The sequence below is a fragment of the Muntiacus reevesi genome, chromosome 3 (genome assembly GCF_963930625.1).
Source record: "Muntiacus reevesi chromosome 3, mMunRee1.1, whole genome shotgun sequence".
In the NCBI taxonomy this organism is placed as follows: domain Eukaryota; kingdom Metazoa; phylum Chordata; class Mammalia; order Artiodactyla; family Cervidae; genus Muntiacus; species Muntiacus reevesi.
In genome coordinates, this window is record NC_089251.1 from 233,669,987 (window position 1) to 233,687,133 (window position 17,147).

Here is a 17,147-nt window from a genome sequence, read left to right on the forward strand (position 1 = left end):
TGGTGAAAGTTTCCACCACTTCCTATTGTGTTGTGGGCCTCAAGGTAGCCCACAGGCCAGCACATGGCTTTCTTTGTGCTTCTCCGGAAGGCCTGATCCCTGTCCTCTGTGGCCTGGAGGCAGGGTCTTTGCCTCTTTGTCAAATGAGATGAATAATCCTGCTGTCTAGGATCTGCTGAAGACTGAATGAGATGTGACAGTCTTGGCCAGACGTTCCAAATGGTCAGAACCCCTGGGGCAGTTGAGCCTAGAAATTCTGATTCATTAGGTGTGTGTGACTTAACACACACACACATACACACACACACACCTGTGCTCAGTCTAACAATTATATCTGACTCTCTGCGACCCCATGTGTAGGCTGCCAGGCTCCTCTGTCCAAGGGATTCTCCAGGCAAGAATACTGGAGTGGGTTGCCATGCCCTCCTCCAGGGATCAAACCTGAGTCTCTTGTGTCTTCTGCATTGGCAGGCAAATTCATTACCACTGCACCACCTGGGAAGGATAGGACACTCCTTTCCTAAATGTCCACCCAGGTGATTTCAGGGTCTCTGTGGCCTCGGGAAAAATAGAGAATCACTGTGAGCAGTTGTCTAAGTGCCAGCCTCACAGGGACACTCATGAGAGGAGCTGTGATGACGATGGGGGTCAGTGCTAGTACCTGTAACACCCCTCACTTAGCTCAATAAGAATCTCTGATCTTTAATATTTAATATCAGAAGGGTGTTTTCTTTCTGGGCAAAAAAAGAAAAAGAAAAAATCCAGAGAAGCAGAGAAGGCTTTGACTTGAGGGCTCTGTTTATGTGGTCTGTTTTTTCTCGAGATGACCAGTCCTGAGTTTCAGTAAGCACCTTCCTTCCTTCCCCCTTGAGAATCTGCTAGGTTGTAGGCTAAAGCATGTAAGAGAAACTGTAGGCTCCCATCACCCTCAGTGAAAGGATGAATAATGGTTCAGCTTCTCCCTTGCAAAGCCTCGTGTATAACCTTCAGACCACTCTGCAGCCTGAGAAGCAGGTCATAGCTTTTCTCTGCAGGCAGTAAACCTGAATTTCCTCAGTCAAGAGTATGAGAGATTTTTCAAAAAATTTAAACCAAGAGAAAGCTAAGCACTATTTCTCAGGCTTAGAAACCCCAGCTGTGCTCTGTGGCTGCATGTCAGTAAAACCAGTCTTGCCTGCTCTGCATTTTTCTGTCTGATATTTTCCTCCTATGTTCTTTCAGAAATGTCCACCCATGTCTGCTACTACAGACCGTCCTGATTTCCAGAGGAAATCAGGTTGTCAGTGGTTGTCAGAAGAACACTTTGAAATCTTGCAGAGGAAGTTTTAGATGAGGGAACATCTGCATATATGGCGCTTTGCACAGATGTGTACTGCATTGCCCAGATTGTGAGGACTGTGATTGGGATTCAGCCACACAGGGTCCACATTACCTGACATCAAATGCCTTCTGGAAGAGATGGCCCCAATGATGACAGCCTGAGTCGACGGGGCAGCTCATAGTCCTTGTTCTCGGCTTCTTGCTTGGTTACCTGGCCTGTGTGGATTGCATGCTCTGTGCGCTGTTTCTAATTGCTAAAGACTCGCAGAATGAAAGCAGCTGCTCTCCTTCCTGGTTTGATCCTCGTTCCTGGGTGTAGTCAGTGGTGGTTTGTGCCTAAAACACTCTAGGATGGAACTTGCCTGTCTCTGGCTGCAACTTGAGGGTAGGATCCCAAGAGTTCATTCATGTCTGTGCAGTGTAGATTAGCTATGTACAACTTGGATTTAAAATACCATCTGATGGGCTTCCTGAAAGGTCTCCATGGTCTGTTCTTGGCTCACCTGCCCAGCTTTGATGGTGTCCATGCAGAGCTACACTGCCCTGTTTAGAACTCAGCTACCTGAGCTGAGCTCTAAATCAGCTATCTCTCCTGATTTTGGAGAGCAGAGAGCCTAATTTATGTACGTTTCCCTTTGCACCAACCTCTGGAGCCATTTGCTTTTTATGTCTATTTGGTTTTTAGATCCAGCCCTTCAAAATCATTCCTGTAGCTCTTCAGCACTTTCCCTTGTTCTCACGCAAATAAAGGAGTGTGACACTCACTCCAGTGGAAGAAGAGTGAGGAAAAAGCTCGGAGCTCCCAAGGAGTGGGCTTGGGGTTTGTCTCCAGCCAGCAGCTCTGCCTGTGTGGCTGCCGAGGCCCCCTGCCCATGACATTCACACAAACAGCCTTGGTCAAACAGCCTTGATCCTGTAATTTCTGGGCAGCCTGAACCATGACAAAACCCATCAGATGCTCAAGTTATCTGCTTCAGGCATTCCACAGTCATGACAAACAAGTGCTGGCTCCTACGAAGTCTTGACCTAACTGAGTTACTGTTTCCTTGTCAGTGTTCGATGGGAATCAGTCTGATAAAATGATCAGAAATGCTTAACTGGTGACCTCATGCTGCTGTGAATTGTCAGAGGAACTGTGCTTCCAAACTCCAGGCATCTCTCAAGTCTGTGAGCCTGCTGTCTGTCTCTAGTCAGAACCTCTTGCTCTTTAGGGGAATAGAAACACTTCTATTTCAGCGAATATGCCTGTTTTGTAAGCAGAACATTCCCAACGCTGACTCCTTGGGGTCACATTGCAGTTCCTTGCTTAGTGCTTACTCCTTATAAATATGATTGTTGATGTTGCTTATCTGATGAAAGCTTATTGTGCCTACATTATGGGTTTCAGGAGGGCAGAACTCTCCAAGTCTCCTGCGCTCTTCTTTCTGTAGTCACTGTGTCTGGTCTCATGTTGTCGTGTAGAACTTTCTGTGATGATGGAAATGCTTGCTATCTGTACGTCCAGCCTGGGAGCCAGTAGCCACTGGTCTTGTCTGGTGCTTGGTACACAGCTGTTGACTGAGCAGACAGGTGTAACTTTTAGGGTAGGTAACACTCACCTTGCAGAATAATTTGGGAGAAATTGTGTTTTTGGAGGGAAGAGGTCAGGAGCCCATTGCTCATTGGGACCTGGCTCAATGTGTCTTGTCTGTCATAGTGCAAGTCATGTGCTGCTGGACTCCAGGCTGGCTTAGATGCCCTCAACCCAGTCATCTATGTGGCTGGGTGCTGTACTGCATCTTTTGAAACACCTAGCTATTAGCAACTACCCTTGGCATGGACATGACTGACAGGCCAAGATGGCCCGTGCCAGCCCCATCTTTGTGTGCATGACAGCTCCCTCCCCGCACCGCCAGCCGACTGCCAACCCCCGATGTACTGTGCCCTGTTGTCCCTAGGAAATCCTTCTCACTGCTTCCTAGTTGGTTGCAGCAGGCTTGGAGCCCTGGCTTCACACATGGGTAGGACACCATCCTGCCCGTCAGCCAACTGCTCCCAGGGACTGCCCTTCCCTAAGTTATGAACTGAGATGCCCAATCAGAGGTAGTTAGATGTCTCACTGAAATGTTTCATGTCAAGTATTCTTTTATGTTGTTCATGGTTTTTTAGTTGGTAAATACTTGCCAAAGAAATTTAATCATTGTAAATCTTGTTTTTATTGCTAAAGCTGTTAAGAACACTATGTATTCCTCAATTTCCAAGAAGGGTTGAATTTTCTCCCCAGTAAATCAAATGGGATTTTTAGCTGCATAACCTTCATTATCATCATTTGTGGAGGCAGTTTAGTCCAGCATGTATGCCAGTCACGGGTCACTCTTCTCTAATTCTGCGAGGAATTCTGGATGGGACTTGAGTCTCAGCCCAGCCCCTTAGCTGGGTGTGAGACGTTTCCAGACCAGTTTTGAGGGAGGGTCCTCACACCTGTTTCCTTATGGGACTGGGAAGCCAGAATATGAGTTGTTTTTCATCTTTGCTGTTTTAAAAGTTTCTCTCTTGTCTCCATTCAACTGCTTCAGTTTCCACTCTGGGACTCTGCCTGTCCTTCTTGGGCGGGGGCGGAGAGGTGTCCTTCAGCTCTCACTGCAGGGACCATGGACAGCTGAGCTCATCACACCCAAAGCCGCCCCAGAGCTCTGTACGTGCACCTCAGGCAACAGGATGCCTTGTGGTTGATTTAAAAAGAACCCTCTATTCTTTCAGATCTTACCTTAGGTTTTTTTTGGAGAGAGTAGGGCTCTTATTTGTTAAGAATTTAAAGGAAATTTGATTGGATTGAGTTTGGCCTTCACACTGGTTAGGTACCTCTCAAGGCAGAATTCAGGTGAGAGATTAGAAGGAAAACAACTGATCTCTTGTTTGTTGGGACATGTGGAGAATTTACATGAAGGAATTTGCTTTGTAGAGACAAGCAAGTGACTTCTACTGTACAGTTTTTGGAGGTCCCGGGGAGGTCTCATCAGTATTGCTGGGAAGTCCTTGTTTAGGCATTCCTTTCTCTGCTAGGGTTTGCTTTAGAAAAGAGCAGTGAGATGGGTGGAAATCCAGATTTCTGTCCATTCTGAACAAGGTAGAAGTTTTGGCTGTCCTAAGCATAAAAGCATGAAAGAGGGGGTAACCCAGGACCTTAGAGACTATGAGGGCGGGGATAACCTAGAAGTGGGGCGATCCAGCATTCTGGATGGAAGGGGGCAACCCGGGCCCTCAGAAGGGAAGGGAAGGTGGGTAACCCAGAACCCTGGAGAGGATGGGAGGGGTAACTCAGGACCCTAAAGGGAGGGAAATGGGGAGGGGGGTAACCCAGGACTGTGAGAGGGGAGGGACAAAGTGGGGTAATGTAGGCACTGGAGGAGGAGGTAACTCGGGCTTTGGAAGGAGCTGAAGATGGGCATAGGGTCACTCTAACAATAGAGGGGATTGGGGTGAGAAGGGGAGGGACTGGGTGCGTCCACACCCTGTCCCCTTCCTGCCCTAGAAGACACCTGGGGTTTGCCCCTGACATGGTGACCTGTCCTCTGCTGAGAGGACAGCAGGAGTCAACTGACTGTGTGTCTCAGTCCTGCAGGGCAGGTGAGGGGCAAGGAGGGAGCCCATGGAAGCCCACTGAAGCATCTCAGGTGCATATGGACTGGTGGCTTGACCGCTTACCAGGACCCTGTGCGCCACCTCCATTGTGCTGCTTTTGCTGTACACAGAGGCCTTTGTTCTAGTGAGTTCCTTCCTTTTGATTAAAAGACAAAACCTGGGCTTTGTGCATGCAAAGCATGCACTCGTATGCATTTTGGTAGCTTAGAGCATCTTTACCCACAAACATGGCTGCTTGTTCTCTGGGACATTCCCTCCTAGCTCAGGAGGTTCACCTGCTCTCCTGTCGAAAAGTCATCTTGATTGTTTAAAATTCTTGTTGAAATATATTTGGATTCTTTCTGTTTTTGAGCCTGGGCACTAGTGGTAAAGAATCTGCCTGCCAGTGCAGGAGATGCAAGAGACACAGTTTTGATCCCTGGGTCTGGAAGAGGAGAAGGAAGTGGCAACCCACTCCAGTATTTATGCCTGGGAAATCCCGTGGACAGAGGAGCCTAGTGGGCTACAGACCGTGGGGTCTCAAAGAGTCAGATGCGACTGAGCACGCACACACTTGTGTAGTATGGTTTTGTCAGAAGGTCCCCCTTTTGCACTGATCCCTCATGTGGAGTCCTGCATTTAACTCGGCTCTCCTCGGCTCACGTGTATCCCTTTGAGGAGAGGAGGGAACAGCACAATGTACATGCTTTAAATAATGCGGGGTGTAAGAGGATCTCCCCAAAATGTGAGCATTCTCAGCACACTTGAGAAGTGACAGCTGGTCAGAGCTGCGATCTTCTGATAGATTTTTGGCACAAAGTCTGTATGGAACGTGATTTATGTCATCCCATGTTTTAGGAAATTGTTTTTAAATTGAATTTATGTTATTTATAGCAAATATTATCCCTCAAAGGACTTGATGAGGCTTCTTTGAAATAAAATATATAAGGAAAGGAAGAAAAGGTGTCAGAAACAGGACGTGAGGAACAGCATGGATATTCCTGCCGTAATGCAAAGAGAACACACTCATTGCAGATTATTCTTACTGTTTGTGGGAGAAAGTTTAACAATTCTTCAGGAGAAGGAAAATATTTTCTGGTACCCTTGTTGTAGAACATCATTTTTGGTCTGATTGGTTGAATATTTTTTAAAAGGAGATTCTTTAGGGGCCAAAGTGTGAGAGTTAAGAACTGACTCCAACTGGACTCCCTGGCATCAAAATGCTTTCATGCCTCCCACTAGCTGTGTGACCTTAGATGAGTTTAACTTAGATGGTTTAACTTCTCTGGGCCATGTTTTCCTCATCAGTAAAACCAGGATGAGTGGTACTTGCCTCATAGACATTAGTTGTGTTTTAAATAAATGTGTGAATTTGAAGGACCATCAAGTGTCCTGTAGGAAGCACTTTACAAATATCAGAGTATATTATTAAAATGTCAGAATCTTCTTATTTTCCTCCTGAGAGGAGATGAGCTCAAGGTCCTTCTAACTCTGCTATCTTTATTTTTATTTATTTTTTCTTTTCCCACTCTGCCATCTTAATCTCACATTGCACTGTTTTCTTATCCTTCTTTAGAAGTTCTAAAAACCTAGGTTCCTTAGAATCACAAAGCGCATCATTGAAAGAGACTCTAAGGGACAAAGAAGTTTGGTTCCACGTGAAGTCCTGTGGCAGTTGCACATTTTATTTCTTTAAAACAAGTCCTTGGCACCTTGAGGTTCATGTTTAATCTGTGTACAGAGACTGACAGCGTGTTTTCACTCTAGAACTGGTCGCACATCAGGAGTGTCTTGGTTCCTCACATCTAATTCCTGCCTCCTTTATAAATAGTTCGCTGGGAAATGGGCTGTAACAGCGGGGGAGGCACCATTTTCATGTGCCGCTGGGTTGCTGCCTGTTGCCTCGTAACAGAGGTTCCCTCTCCTTGACCCCACCGAGGCCTGCAGCTGCAGGCCCTCCTGGGAGACTTGTGCCAAATGCTGAATGATAAGGAAGGGTCAGAACAATGAGGAAGGTGTTCCAAACAGCCTTCAGGGAGTGTGCTTCAGGGAGTGTTCGGGCAGTACTGGCTTCCCATTCATAAGGTCACCCTCCAGCACGGGCATCTGCCAAGGCTAGGGGGTGCCGGAGGCTCCTGGGAGTTCACCTCCCAGAGCAATGGCTTTTTCCAGTCAGAGCAATCTTTATTGTGTGTCATTTTATCCTTTGCATTGTTGAGGGTTCAGGTCTTTGTGGAGATGAAGAATTTATAGCTGTTGGGAAGTTTATTCTTTTCATGGAAGCCTCCCCCTCCCTCAACCAGGAAGGAAATGCCTCTTTTTCCAGTCAGAGCAATCTTTATTGTGTGTCATTTTATCCTTTGCATTGTTGAGGGTTCAGGTCTTTGTGGAGATGAAGAATTTATAGCTGTTGGGAAGTTTATTCTTTTCATGGAAGCCTCCCCCTCCCTCAACCAGGAAGGAAATGCCTCACAAAACAAGGCTGTGAGCTTGGGTTTTTTATAAATGCAGTCCTAGAAGGTGGAGGAGGGGGTGTCCCCTGGCTTTCTGGGAGGGGTCAGGGAGCTACTTCCATTCAGTCAGAGACCTTTGGGACCAGCCTGTCTGAATGACAGTCCTGCCCAGACCCACAGGGGCAGCAGAGCGAAATACAGGCCGAGTAACCTCTGGGGTAATAACTTCTCCAGAGGCCAGTTATTAGAAAGTGCAGGGGGAGGGGCTGCCACTCCCAAAGAGGTTTAAAAAACTGAAATTCCAAATTATTTTTCTAAGCATCATAGTTTAGATAAGAGAGCTGAGAGATTCCCAGCATTCCATGATACCTTTCACCTTTGTTCTCCTCCAGCCGAGGTTCCATCTTCACTGCCTTTGTCACATCTAATGGTCTCCATCTTGGTCACAACTCGTTGACATTTATGCAAACCCTGCTGCTTACTGCAGTTCATTTTCCATCCATTTTTCTGAGAGATGGGAAAAACCAGTATGTTAGGAAATAAAGTGCACCCGTAAGCACAAGCGCAGAAGCCAAGCTGAGCCCCTTGGCCCCCATCCGTCACTCTCACGGCCATCTCAGCCGGCAGGAAGTGCTTCTGCGGCTGCAGCTGGCTCCTGTGCTCAGCTCGGGCCTGGGAGGGCGGCCTGGGTCATCAGTGTATGAAGTAAGAGGAGGTCACTGTGCAGAAACAGGGAACTGCCTGTGTGTGCGCTCCGACCTGTCACCCTTCCAAGGACAGAAGCATGTCAGGGCCGGAGGCGACAGTCCGTTGTTGAAACACCCAGGCCTGTTAAGCCGCACATCCCCGTGTGTGCGTGTGAGAGAGAGACAGACCTGGCATAAAATGTCATAAACAGCCCTGTTTATGGAATAACTACGCTCCAGGTGAGTTGACAGTTGAGTTTTTTTTAAATCATGTCTTTGCCCAGAGAACTTCAGTTCGTAAAAGATTCCTGCAAACGATCCATTTAAGCAAGAACCATCTCTCCCTGATGTTTTCAGTGAGGGTCTCGTATTGCTGAGTGTGAATCGGGTTTTCTTAAGATGAACATCTGCCACGACAAATCTCCTCATGCTCTGAAGACAGAAGATGGTATTGCCGCAGAAAAATTTTAGTCAGAAAATGATATATGCCTTCATGGGAATGTAGCTACAAAAATGCCATCTTGTTGAGGATTTTGCTAGTGGGTGAAATTATGTTCAGTGTGGGTCTTGAGAACTGCCGTGAGCTCACAGATATTTAGAGCCCGCCCCCTTTTCATCCCAAGTCCTTTTTCTCCCTCCTTCCTCTTTAAATTCCCTTCTCCGGAAGCCAGGGTCTTGCCACTCTGTCAGACACTTGCTCCTCCTGTCCTGCTCCCTCCCCCTTCTTCTCTGGCCAGGCCGAGTGCACTGACCCTCATCAGAGGCTGATGGTCAGCCTGGAGGACAGTGTTTTTCCAGCAGAATAGCTGGAATTCCTGGGCAGAATTCTGCTGTGGTTTTGTTTGTTTAAGCATGTGGTTCACTGTCTTTAGTATCCCTTGTTTCTGAATATGGTATTCTTAAATCCTTGTGGCTGGTGGAACTTGAGATGCCCACCCCCCCCACCCCCACCAGCCTCAGGGGTCCTGACAACACCAAAGATTCAGTCTGAGTTGAAAAGGGGAAACACAGGTCCCACTGTTTGGGGCGTCATTTGAAAGTGAGAGCCTGGTTAAGAATTTGTGATCCTTTGTTGTGCAAAAGCTTTTAATTTTCATTAGGTCCCATTTGTTTATTTTTGCTTTTATTTCCAATCTTCTGGGAGGTGGGTCATAGAAGATCTTGCTGTGATTTATGTCGGAGAGTGTTTTGCCTATGTTCTCCTCTAGGAGTTTTAAAGCTCTTGCACAACAAAGGAAACTATAAGTAAGGTGAAAAGACAGCCCTCAGATTGGGAGAAAATAATAGCAAATGAGGAAACAGACAAAGGATTAATCTCAAAAATATACAAGCGACTCCTGAAGCTCAATTCCAGAAAAATAAATGACCCAATCAAAAAATGGTCCAAAGAACTAAACAGACATTTCTCCAAAGAAGACATACAGTTGGCTAACAAACACATGAAAAGATGCTCAACATCACTCATTATCAGAGAAATGCAAATCAAAAAACCACAATGAGGTACCATTACACGCCAGTCAGGATGGCTGCTATCCAAAAGTCTACAAGCAATAAATGCTGGAGAGGGTGTGGAGAAAAGGGAACCCTCTTACACTGTTGATGGAAATGCAAACTAGTACAGCCACTATGGAAAACAGTGTGGAGATTTCTTAAAAAACTGGAAATAGAACTACCATATGACCCAGCAATACCACTTCTGGGCATTCACACTGAGGAATCCAGATCTGAAAGAGACACGTGCACCCCAGTGTTCATCGCAGCACTGTTTATAATAGCCAGGACATGGAAGCAACCTAGAGGCCCATCAGCAGATGAATGGATAAGGAAGCTGTGGTACATATACACCATGGAATATTACTCAGCCGTTAAAAAGAATTCATTTGAATCAGTAATGAGATGGATGAAACTGGAGCCCATTATACAGAGTGAAGTAAGCCAGAAAGATAAAGAACATTACAGTATACTAACACATATATACGGAATTTAGAAAGATGGTAACGATGGCCCTATATGCAGGGCAGAAGAAGAGACGCAGAAGTACAGAACAGACTTTTGAACTCTGTGGGAGAAGGGGAGAGTGGGATGTTTCGAAAGAACAGCATGTATATTATCTATGGTGAAACAGATCACCAGCCCAGGTGGGATGCATGAGTCAAGTGCTCGGGCCTGGTGGGCTGGGAAGACCCAGAGGAATCGGGTGGAGAGGGAGGTGGGAGGGGGGATCGGGATGGGGAATACGTGTAACTCTATGGCTGATTCATATCAATGTATGACAAAACCCACTGAAAAATTTTAAAAAAAGAAAAAAAAAAAGAATTTGTGATCCCTGTTAGGCCAGCTGTGTGGGACTCCAGCCTGTGCTGAGAGGCACTTTACCATCTCAAAGGCAGGCTGATCACCAGAAGTGCAGCCAGTCCGGCTGGAAGGGAAGACAAGGGAACCCAGCCCCGTCTCTGGGCGGCACTCTTCTCCGACTTCAGCTGCTCTGCTCTAACTTCTGGCGCCTTCTTCAAACACAGGGTCCTATTTTTAGTGCTGGGCTGTCATTTTTGATGTGCTGTTGTTGCCAAAAAAAAAAAAAGTCAGTGGCAGCTGCAAAAGAAATCTTGGTTTAAAGGCCCCGTTTATGATGCAGATGGAACTTGTTTACCAAGTAATAGAGACTGGAATGTCACGGTGGATCAGCCGCTCATCAAATGGAAGAGCCTTAAGCTTGTTCAGTCCATGCCGTCCTGCCCACATCTGGCCACGTGCAGCGCGTGTGCCTGTTCTGTGCCACAGTCAGCTCCCTGCGGAGGAAGGGCTCCCTAACCGTAGGAACGTCTCCGAGGAGTCGCAGGCCCAGGTAGTAGCTCACATCCTCCATGTCACAGATCAGCCCTGGGTGTTCAGATCCATCTGAACCTAAACCAGTATATATACACCTAAACCAGTATAAATACTAGTCTGTTTACAGTGTTTATATATAATTTATTTGCAAACTTAGACATGTGACGGGTGGTGATGAGCCTGTTGGTATAACACAGGTAGGAATGACACCTGGGGTCGAGACCCTTGGTCGCGTCCACTCCATCCATCCATGGTTTGTTCTGGTTTGCCCCATCTTCAGAAAACTGGTAAAGCAGACAGGATTTCTTTGTCCCTCCAAGGGAGATGGGGTCTCTATGTCACAGTTTTGTCCTTTGCTGTGTGTGGTCCTGGGAGTTAAGCCATGGCCAGGTCAAGACAGTTGGAGTAGGAATGCTGTCTGTCCTGAGGGGTGTCTGGAGAGGACACACTGCTGAGCCCCCAGTTCCCCACTTCAGCCGTCTGGGTGCTAGGAGACCCCTGGGTTCACAGGGGAGCTGGGCCCCGCCTTCTTGGAAAGGGGGCAGCTGGGGGGCTGTCCTGCAGCCGCCCAGTAATGCTCAGTTCCAAACTATTACCCTGTGTGTTCTTTGTCTTGTTCCTTGGAATCAGTGTTAAATTCGGGAGGCTGACCCATCGCACTGCATTTAGCGGTGTAGCATTTATTGTGGTTGCCGTATAGTGTTCACACTGTGATCGGTTGATGGGGTTGGTGGTTCACGCCAGCTGGGCTGCTCCAGCTCAGGGCTGTGACCAGCACACATCTCTCTCTGCTCCGTAGGCACCTCTGCTCCAGGGGCACCTCCAGGCACACGTCTGTACCTGGGTTGTTGGGAGGAAGGATGGGAACATCTTCCACCAGCAGTGGGTCTCATTTTTGCAGTCACTTGGACTGCCCGTGAGGTTGGACACTTTTCATGAGTTACTGGCCTTTGGTCTTCACCTTTTGTGAACGGCCTACTGCTGTGTTTTCCCAGTTTTCATACTGAGGCATCTGACTGATTTGTAGGAATGCCAGGAGTTTGTAGGGGTGAGGCTGTATTTAAAGAAGAATTGCCCCAGGACTAGAGCTGCAGCGTCAGGCTCAAGCTTCTCCTTCCTTCTCTGCATTGTAGACACCTTTCCTGCCGTGTCTGTCTCCCACCCTCAGGCCTTCCTGTCCTCTGCCGAAGAGCGTCGTTCTGGCCGGGTTCCCCACAACCTACCACTGTCCTTCCCTCTGGACAGTGGTTCACATGCCACAGCAGAAGTCTCCTCTTCTGGCCCCCTCTGCTACTCATACTCCTCCCCACCCCCATTATGTATCATGACTTGGGAGTGGAGAGGTGCAGCACTGCCATGCGGTGGTCCTGGGGATTCCTGCCCTGTATTCTTTCCCTTCCCATAGTTCCTGCTTTGTCCTTGGCTGCCTTCCTGCAGAGCGACCCTGCCAGCGGCAGCTGCCTGCCTCAGGGCCAAGCTGGGCACACAAGTCCCTCCTAGTCTGCTCATCCTTTTTTCTTTTTTTTTGCTTTCTCAACATTCTTAGTCCAGGATCTGGACTTGTTATGGAGATTCTAAGCTCCATGAAGGCAGGGATGGTATGATGCACTCTCACTGTCTCAGTATTTATTAGTTCTTGTGGATTGAAATGTATGACTTTAGGGGGAGAAGAGAGGCTGGACAGTAATGCTGATCTCTGTGTTAGTGTTGCCCCATCTGTTGTTGTCTCTTACTGTGAAAAAAGATGACAATAGAACCCACGCTTTGTGGCTCCTGAATCTGCATTTGGGCTGGGCTTGTCAAGATGGCTCTCATAGATGGAGCTGCCATGAGAGAGTGGCTTGGTGGGGTCTGGGGCTCCATTTCCAGGATGGCCCATGCACACGGTGGCCGGGGTTGCTGGCTGTCTGCTGGGATGTCAGCCACACACAGCTTCTCCCAGTGGTCTCATCACAAGGCTGCTTGGGCTTCCTCACAGGATAGCATCTGGTTCCAAGGCATATTCCAAGGAATCAGAAGCTGCCCTCAGGGCCTGCGCCCACACGCTGATGCAGCATCATTTCTGCTGTATTCTGTTTGTCAAAGGTGTCACAGAGCCCACCCAGATTCAATGGGGGCAGCGTGCGTGGTCCCCTTCCTCTCAGGGTGGGGGGGGGGGTGCGTGTCAGAGAATCTGTGGCCTTTGGCTATCGCCATGTGGCTCTCATGCTAACCGTCTCCTCCTCCCTGTAGCCCTGACGGCCGCTGCTGGACGAGGCAAGCTGGAGGTCTGTGAGCTGCTGCTGGAGCGTGGGGCTGCCGTGTCTCGGACTAACAGGAGAGGGGTCCCTCCACTGTTCTGCGCAGCACGCCAGGGGCATTGGCAGGTACACAGGGGACCCCAGAGGCTTCAGAAACAGTGGTTGGGAAAAGTGCCCATCGCCCCTGCTCTGGACCCTGTCTTTCTCACATTCTTGGCTTCTACTTGTACTGGGAGTCCTGCAACATCAGGGCAGACATCTGAGTGGCTATCATAGTCAGCCATGCGGGCTGGTAACCAGGTCAGAGACCCGTAGCCACTTCATTTTAACTGAGGAAGGGAGTGGAGCTGGGTGGAAGCCCGTCATGTCATCAGGAGATTTGCTGTAACAGAGTTGTTGGCATGACACTATGACCCATTTGTCCAGCGTGCTTGGGAGAGGAGTGGTCCTGCTGTACTCTTTGGGAAAGAAAGTGTCTCCCTCTGGTCCTGCAGTGCGATTCAGGCTGCTTTCTTTTACTGGGAGTGATGTGCTGCTGCTCTTAATTAAGGGATCCTTGAGAGCAGCGGTTTAGTCTTGCGTTCCTTCATTTTATAAACACTGACCATGTATCTACCCCATGCCTGGCACCAGGTTACACACAGCTGCATAAAAACAAACCGCTCTCACCACATCCTTTATGGGAAGAATTTTCTAGACCCACGTTTACATCGTGGAGTCGCGACCCTTCTGATTCCTGCCAGCTCTGTCAGTAGGAGCCTTGAGGTCACCCCACCAAGGTTTTGGCTTTTCTCCTTTGCGATTCTAAAAGCTTGGTTTGGACTGCCCATTCCCTGTTACTCTCTCAGCTTCCTGTGATGTCCTGGCTAATCCTCTCTCTTGGTCTTAGTGTCCCCTAAGTGGTGAGGAAGCTTGAAAGCGTTTGTTAGTGTGTCCAGAATGAGAAAGCAATGGGAGTACGCCCCCTTCTGTGTGGTGGCATTAAAATGTGGTCCTGCAGGGAGAGAAGCTGGACCACTGCCCCTAGGCAGAGCAGTTCCTGTGGGAAGGGTCATTGTAGGAGATGCTTGTCTGGTTTTTTTGGTCCCCCTTTCACCATGTGCTGTTTAAAGGCATAACTTTGAGGCAGAGACTCTTGTCCAGGAAGCCTTGGTAAAATCCCCCTGGTATGAGGGTCCAGCTGTCCCTGGGGAGAGGGTAGGTGTTTCCCCACCAAGAACTTGGCATCAGTACCCTGTGGGGCCCTGGCTCACTGCATTTAGTTCTGCTCAGCTGCTCCATAGTGGCTGTCCTGTCATTGCCTGACTGTGCTCAGGATCCCCCTCTCCTTCAAATTGCTGCCTTGTGTGTGCCTGTTTTATAGATAGAGTAATGAATTGGGCATGTTAAAAAGAGCATATATTTGAAAGAAGAGTCTGTTCAAAGAAATAAAATATAAAGATTTTACAAGCCCCACGGATCACATAACTTAAAGGGGTTTTTTAAAAGAAGAGAGTCCTTTCATTCCTCTTAGAGGTGGAACAACCAGCTCCAGCAGAGAGCATGTCATTTCAGATGCAGTGGCAAGTGTGTGATCCCGAGTGTTTCTTTTAGATTGTTAGGTTGCTGTTGGACCACGGCTGTGACGTGAACCTAAGTGACAAGCAGGGCCGGACGCCCCTCATGGTGGCTGCTTGCGAAGGGCACCTGAGCACCGTGGAATTTCTCCTTTCAAAAGGTAGCGGCACTGTCCCCCTTGAGGGCTTCTCTTGGGTGGACAAAGAAAAGAGCTTTGGCAGCCCCATTTAGTACTTCCTGATTCAGTTTTTTTTTAATCTCTTTATTAAGTCTTTGTTACGGACGTTTTCTGCCTTGCACACAAGCAGAGGGTTTAGGGGTGCGTCCCATGTTCCCATTGCTCAGCTACAGCAGGAACGATCGTTTCACCCGTCAGCTTCAGATCTCACCTACCTGATGGCCACATTCTGCAAGCCAGGCCCCTGCAGATGCGGAAGGGTTTGCTCTGGTCTGGCCTTTCCGAAGTCACATTTATTGAATGGGCTTCTCTTTCAGGTGCCGCCCTTTCTTCTCTGGACAAGGAGGGTCTGTCGGCATTAAGCTGGGCATGTCTGAAAGGTCACAGGGCTGTTGTCCAGTTCCTAGTGGAGGAGGGAGCCGAGATCGACCAGACGGACAAGAACGGCCGCAGCCCCCTGGACCTGGCCGCCTTCTACGGCGATGCGGAGACCGTAGGTACCGCGGTGGCCATGCTCCCCACCCGCGCCAGGCGGGCCAGGCCGCCTACTGAACTGGGATCTGAGCCATCCCCAAGTGTGTGTGATGCTGGCCCAGTGTGGCTGGGGTGTACGCGTGTGCCGTGGGGTGGCTTTCGTTTTCTGCTAGTCCTGTGACATGCAGTCTGTTTCAGAACTGGAGTAAAGATTTTGATAGAATCATAAAAGCTTAAAATTCCATGATGACAAACTGCCCACACATACACAGATGCAACACACATCCATGAGTATGTGTATGCACATGCATATGTAGTTTTATTTTCTTATAATTTTCATAGAAATAGAATTCCTATATAGTTCATTTAAAAATCAGCTTTATATATGTGAGAAATTATTGGTCAAATAATTAGTTGGTTTGCTTTTAAATCAATGCAGCTTTGTCTTGAAATAATATAAAATGTTTTGGGCACTGTCTTTATCTCTTTGTCAAATGCCTGAGTCCCTAACTGAGGAATGAAGGGATAAAACCTTAATAAATGAAGAACCACAAAATGTCTTTCAGGGAAAAAAAAAACTGCATCTTTGTCAGTCTCTACATCCCATGCACCAACCAGGTGTTGGAGGAATGTTCAGCTCCTTGAGAATGATCATTTATGAATAGTTACGTGTGTCTAACATGAGAATTAGTCAGGCAGACAGGTGTTGCTGGGAGCTGTGGACCTTGGGGCGGAAGCCATCCCAACCCTGCACATCTGTGCCTGATGCTTTTAAAAGGCAGTAATATTAGAATTTAATGGTAACAATTTCCTGGGCATTATAAATTGTACATAAGTGTTGATTTTCAAAAACAGCTATTTAACTAAACCTCATAGCTCCACACTTTTCTTTCTCTGTTTTTGTTACCTTACCAGATCCTCTAGTTTATCACCATTAGGGAAGAGTGAAGGAGCTTAGTATTCTATCATTTAAAAAAAAAAATTGGGGTATAGACACATAACATAAAATTTACCATTGCACCCATTCCTAAGTGAAGACTTCAGTAGTGTTACATGCACTTCACACTGTTGTGCAGCCAAAGCCCAGGCTCTTTTTGTATCTTGTAAAGCTGGAGCTGCACCCACTGAACAGTACGTCCTTGTTACCACCCCTCACCCCCAGCTTCTGGCAGCCATCTTTCTATCAATCCTCTCTGTTTCTCTGAATGACAGCTTTTGGTCCTTCATACAAGTGGAGTCATACAGTGTTTGTCTTTTTGTGCCTGACGTATTTCACTCAGCATTATGTCTTCTAGCTTTGTCCATGTAATAGCATGTGTCAGGATGCCCTCAGGCTGAGTAGTAGTCCATTTATGTGTTTGCTTCATCGTGTTAATCCACTCATCCACTCAGTGGGCACGGGCATTGCCTCTACCTCTTGGCTATTATGAATAGCGCTGTTATGAACATGGGTATGCAAATATTTCATCGAGATCTTGCAAATTCTTGGAGATCTATCCATTCTCTTGAATAGATACTCAGAAGTAAGATTGCTGAATCAAGTGGTAATGTTATTCTTAATTTCTTGAGGAACCTTCGTACTGTGTCCATAGTGGTTACATCCTATCAGCAATGCGCATGGGTACCTGTTTCTCCATATCCTCTCTTAATACTTATTTTCTGTTTTACTCTGTTTTTTTTTTTTTTAACAGTAGCCATCCTAATAGTTAGTAACTTGTGTATTTGATTTGCAGTTCCCTAGTGATGAACATTTTCTCACATGTTTATTGGCCATTTGTATGTCATCTTTGGAAAAATGTCTGTTCAGATA

General features: G+C 47.5%; 1 protein-coding gene across 9 annotated transcripts in view; it reads left to right on the forward strand.

Annotated features, from left to right (window-relative positions):
- TANC1 (tetratricopeptide repeat, ankyrin repeat and coiled-coil containing 1) overlaps positions 1–17,147 on the forward strand; it is a 241,804-nt gene that overhangs the window by 215,247 nt on the left and 9,410 nt on the right. For all 9 annotated transcript variants that reach the window (XM_065931608.1, XM_065931606.1, XM_065931605.1 and 6 more), the window contains 3 exons: positions 13,121–13,254; positions 14,722–14,845; positions 15,181–15,356. In XM_065931608.1, the coding sequence (XP_065787680.1) occupies positions 13,121–13,254; positions 14,722–14,845; positions 15,181–15,356 (434 nt within the window). The remainder of the gene's footprint in view (positions 1–13,120; positions 13,255–14,721; positions 14,846–15,180; positions 15,357–17,147) is intronic.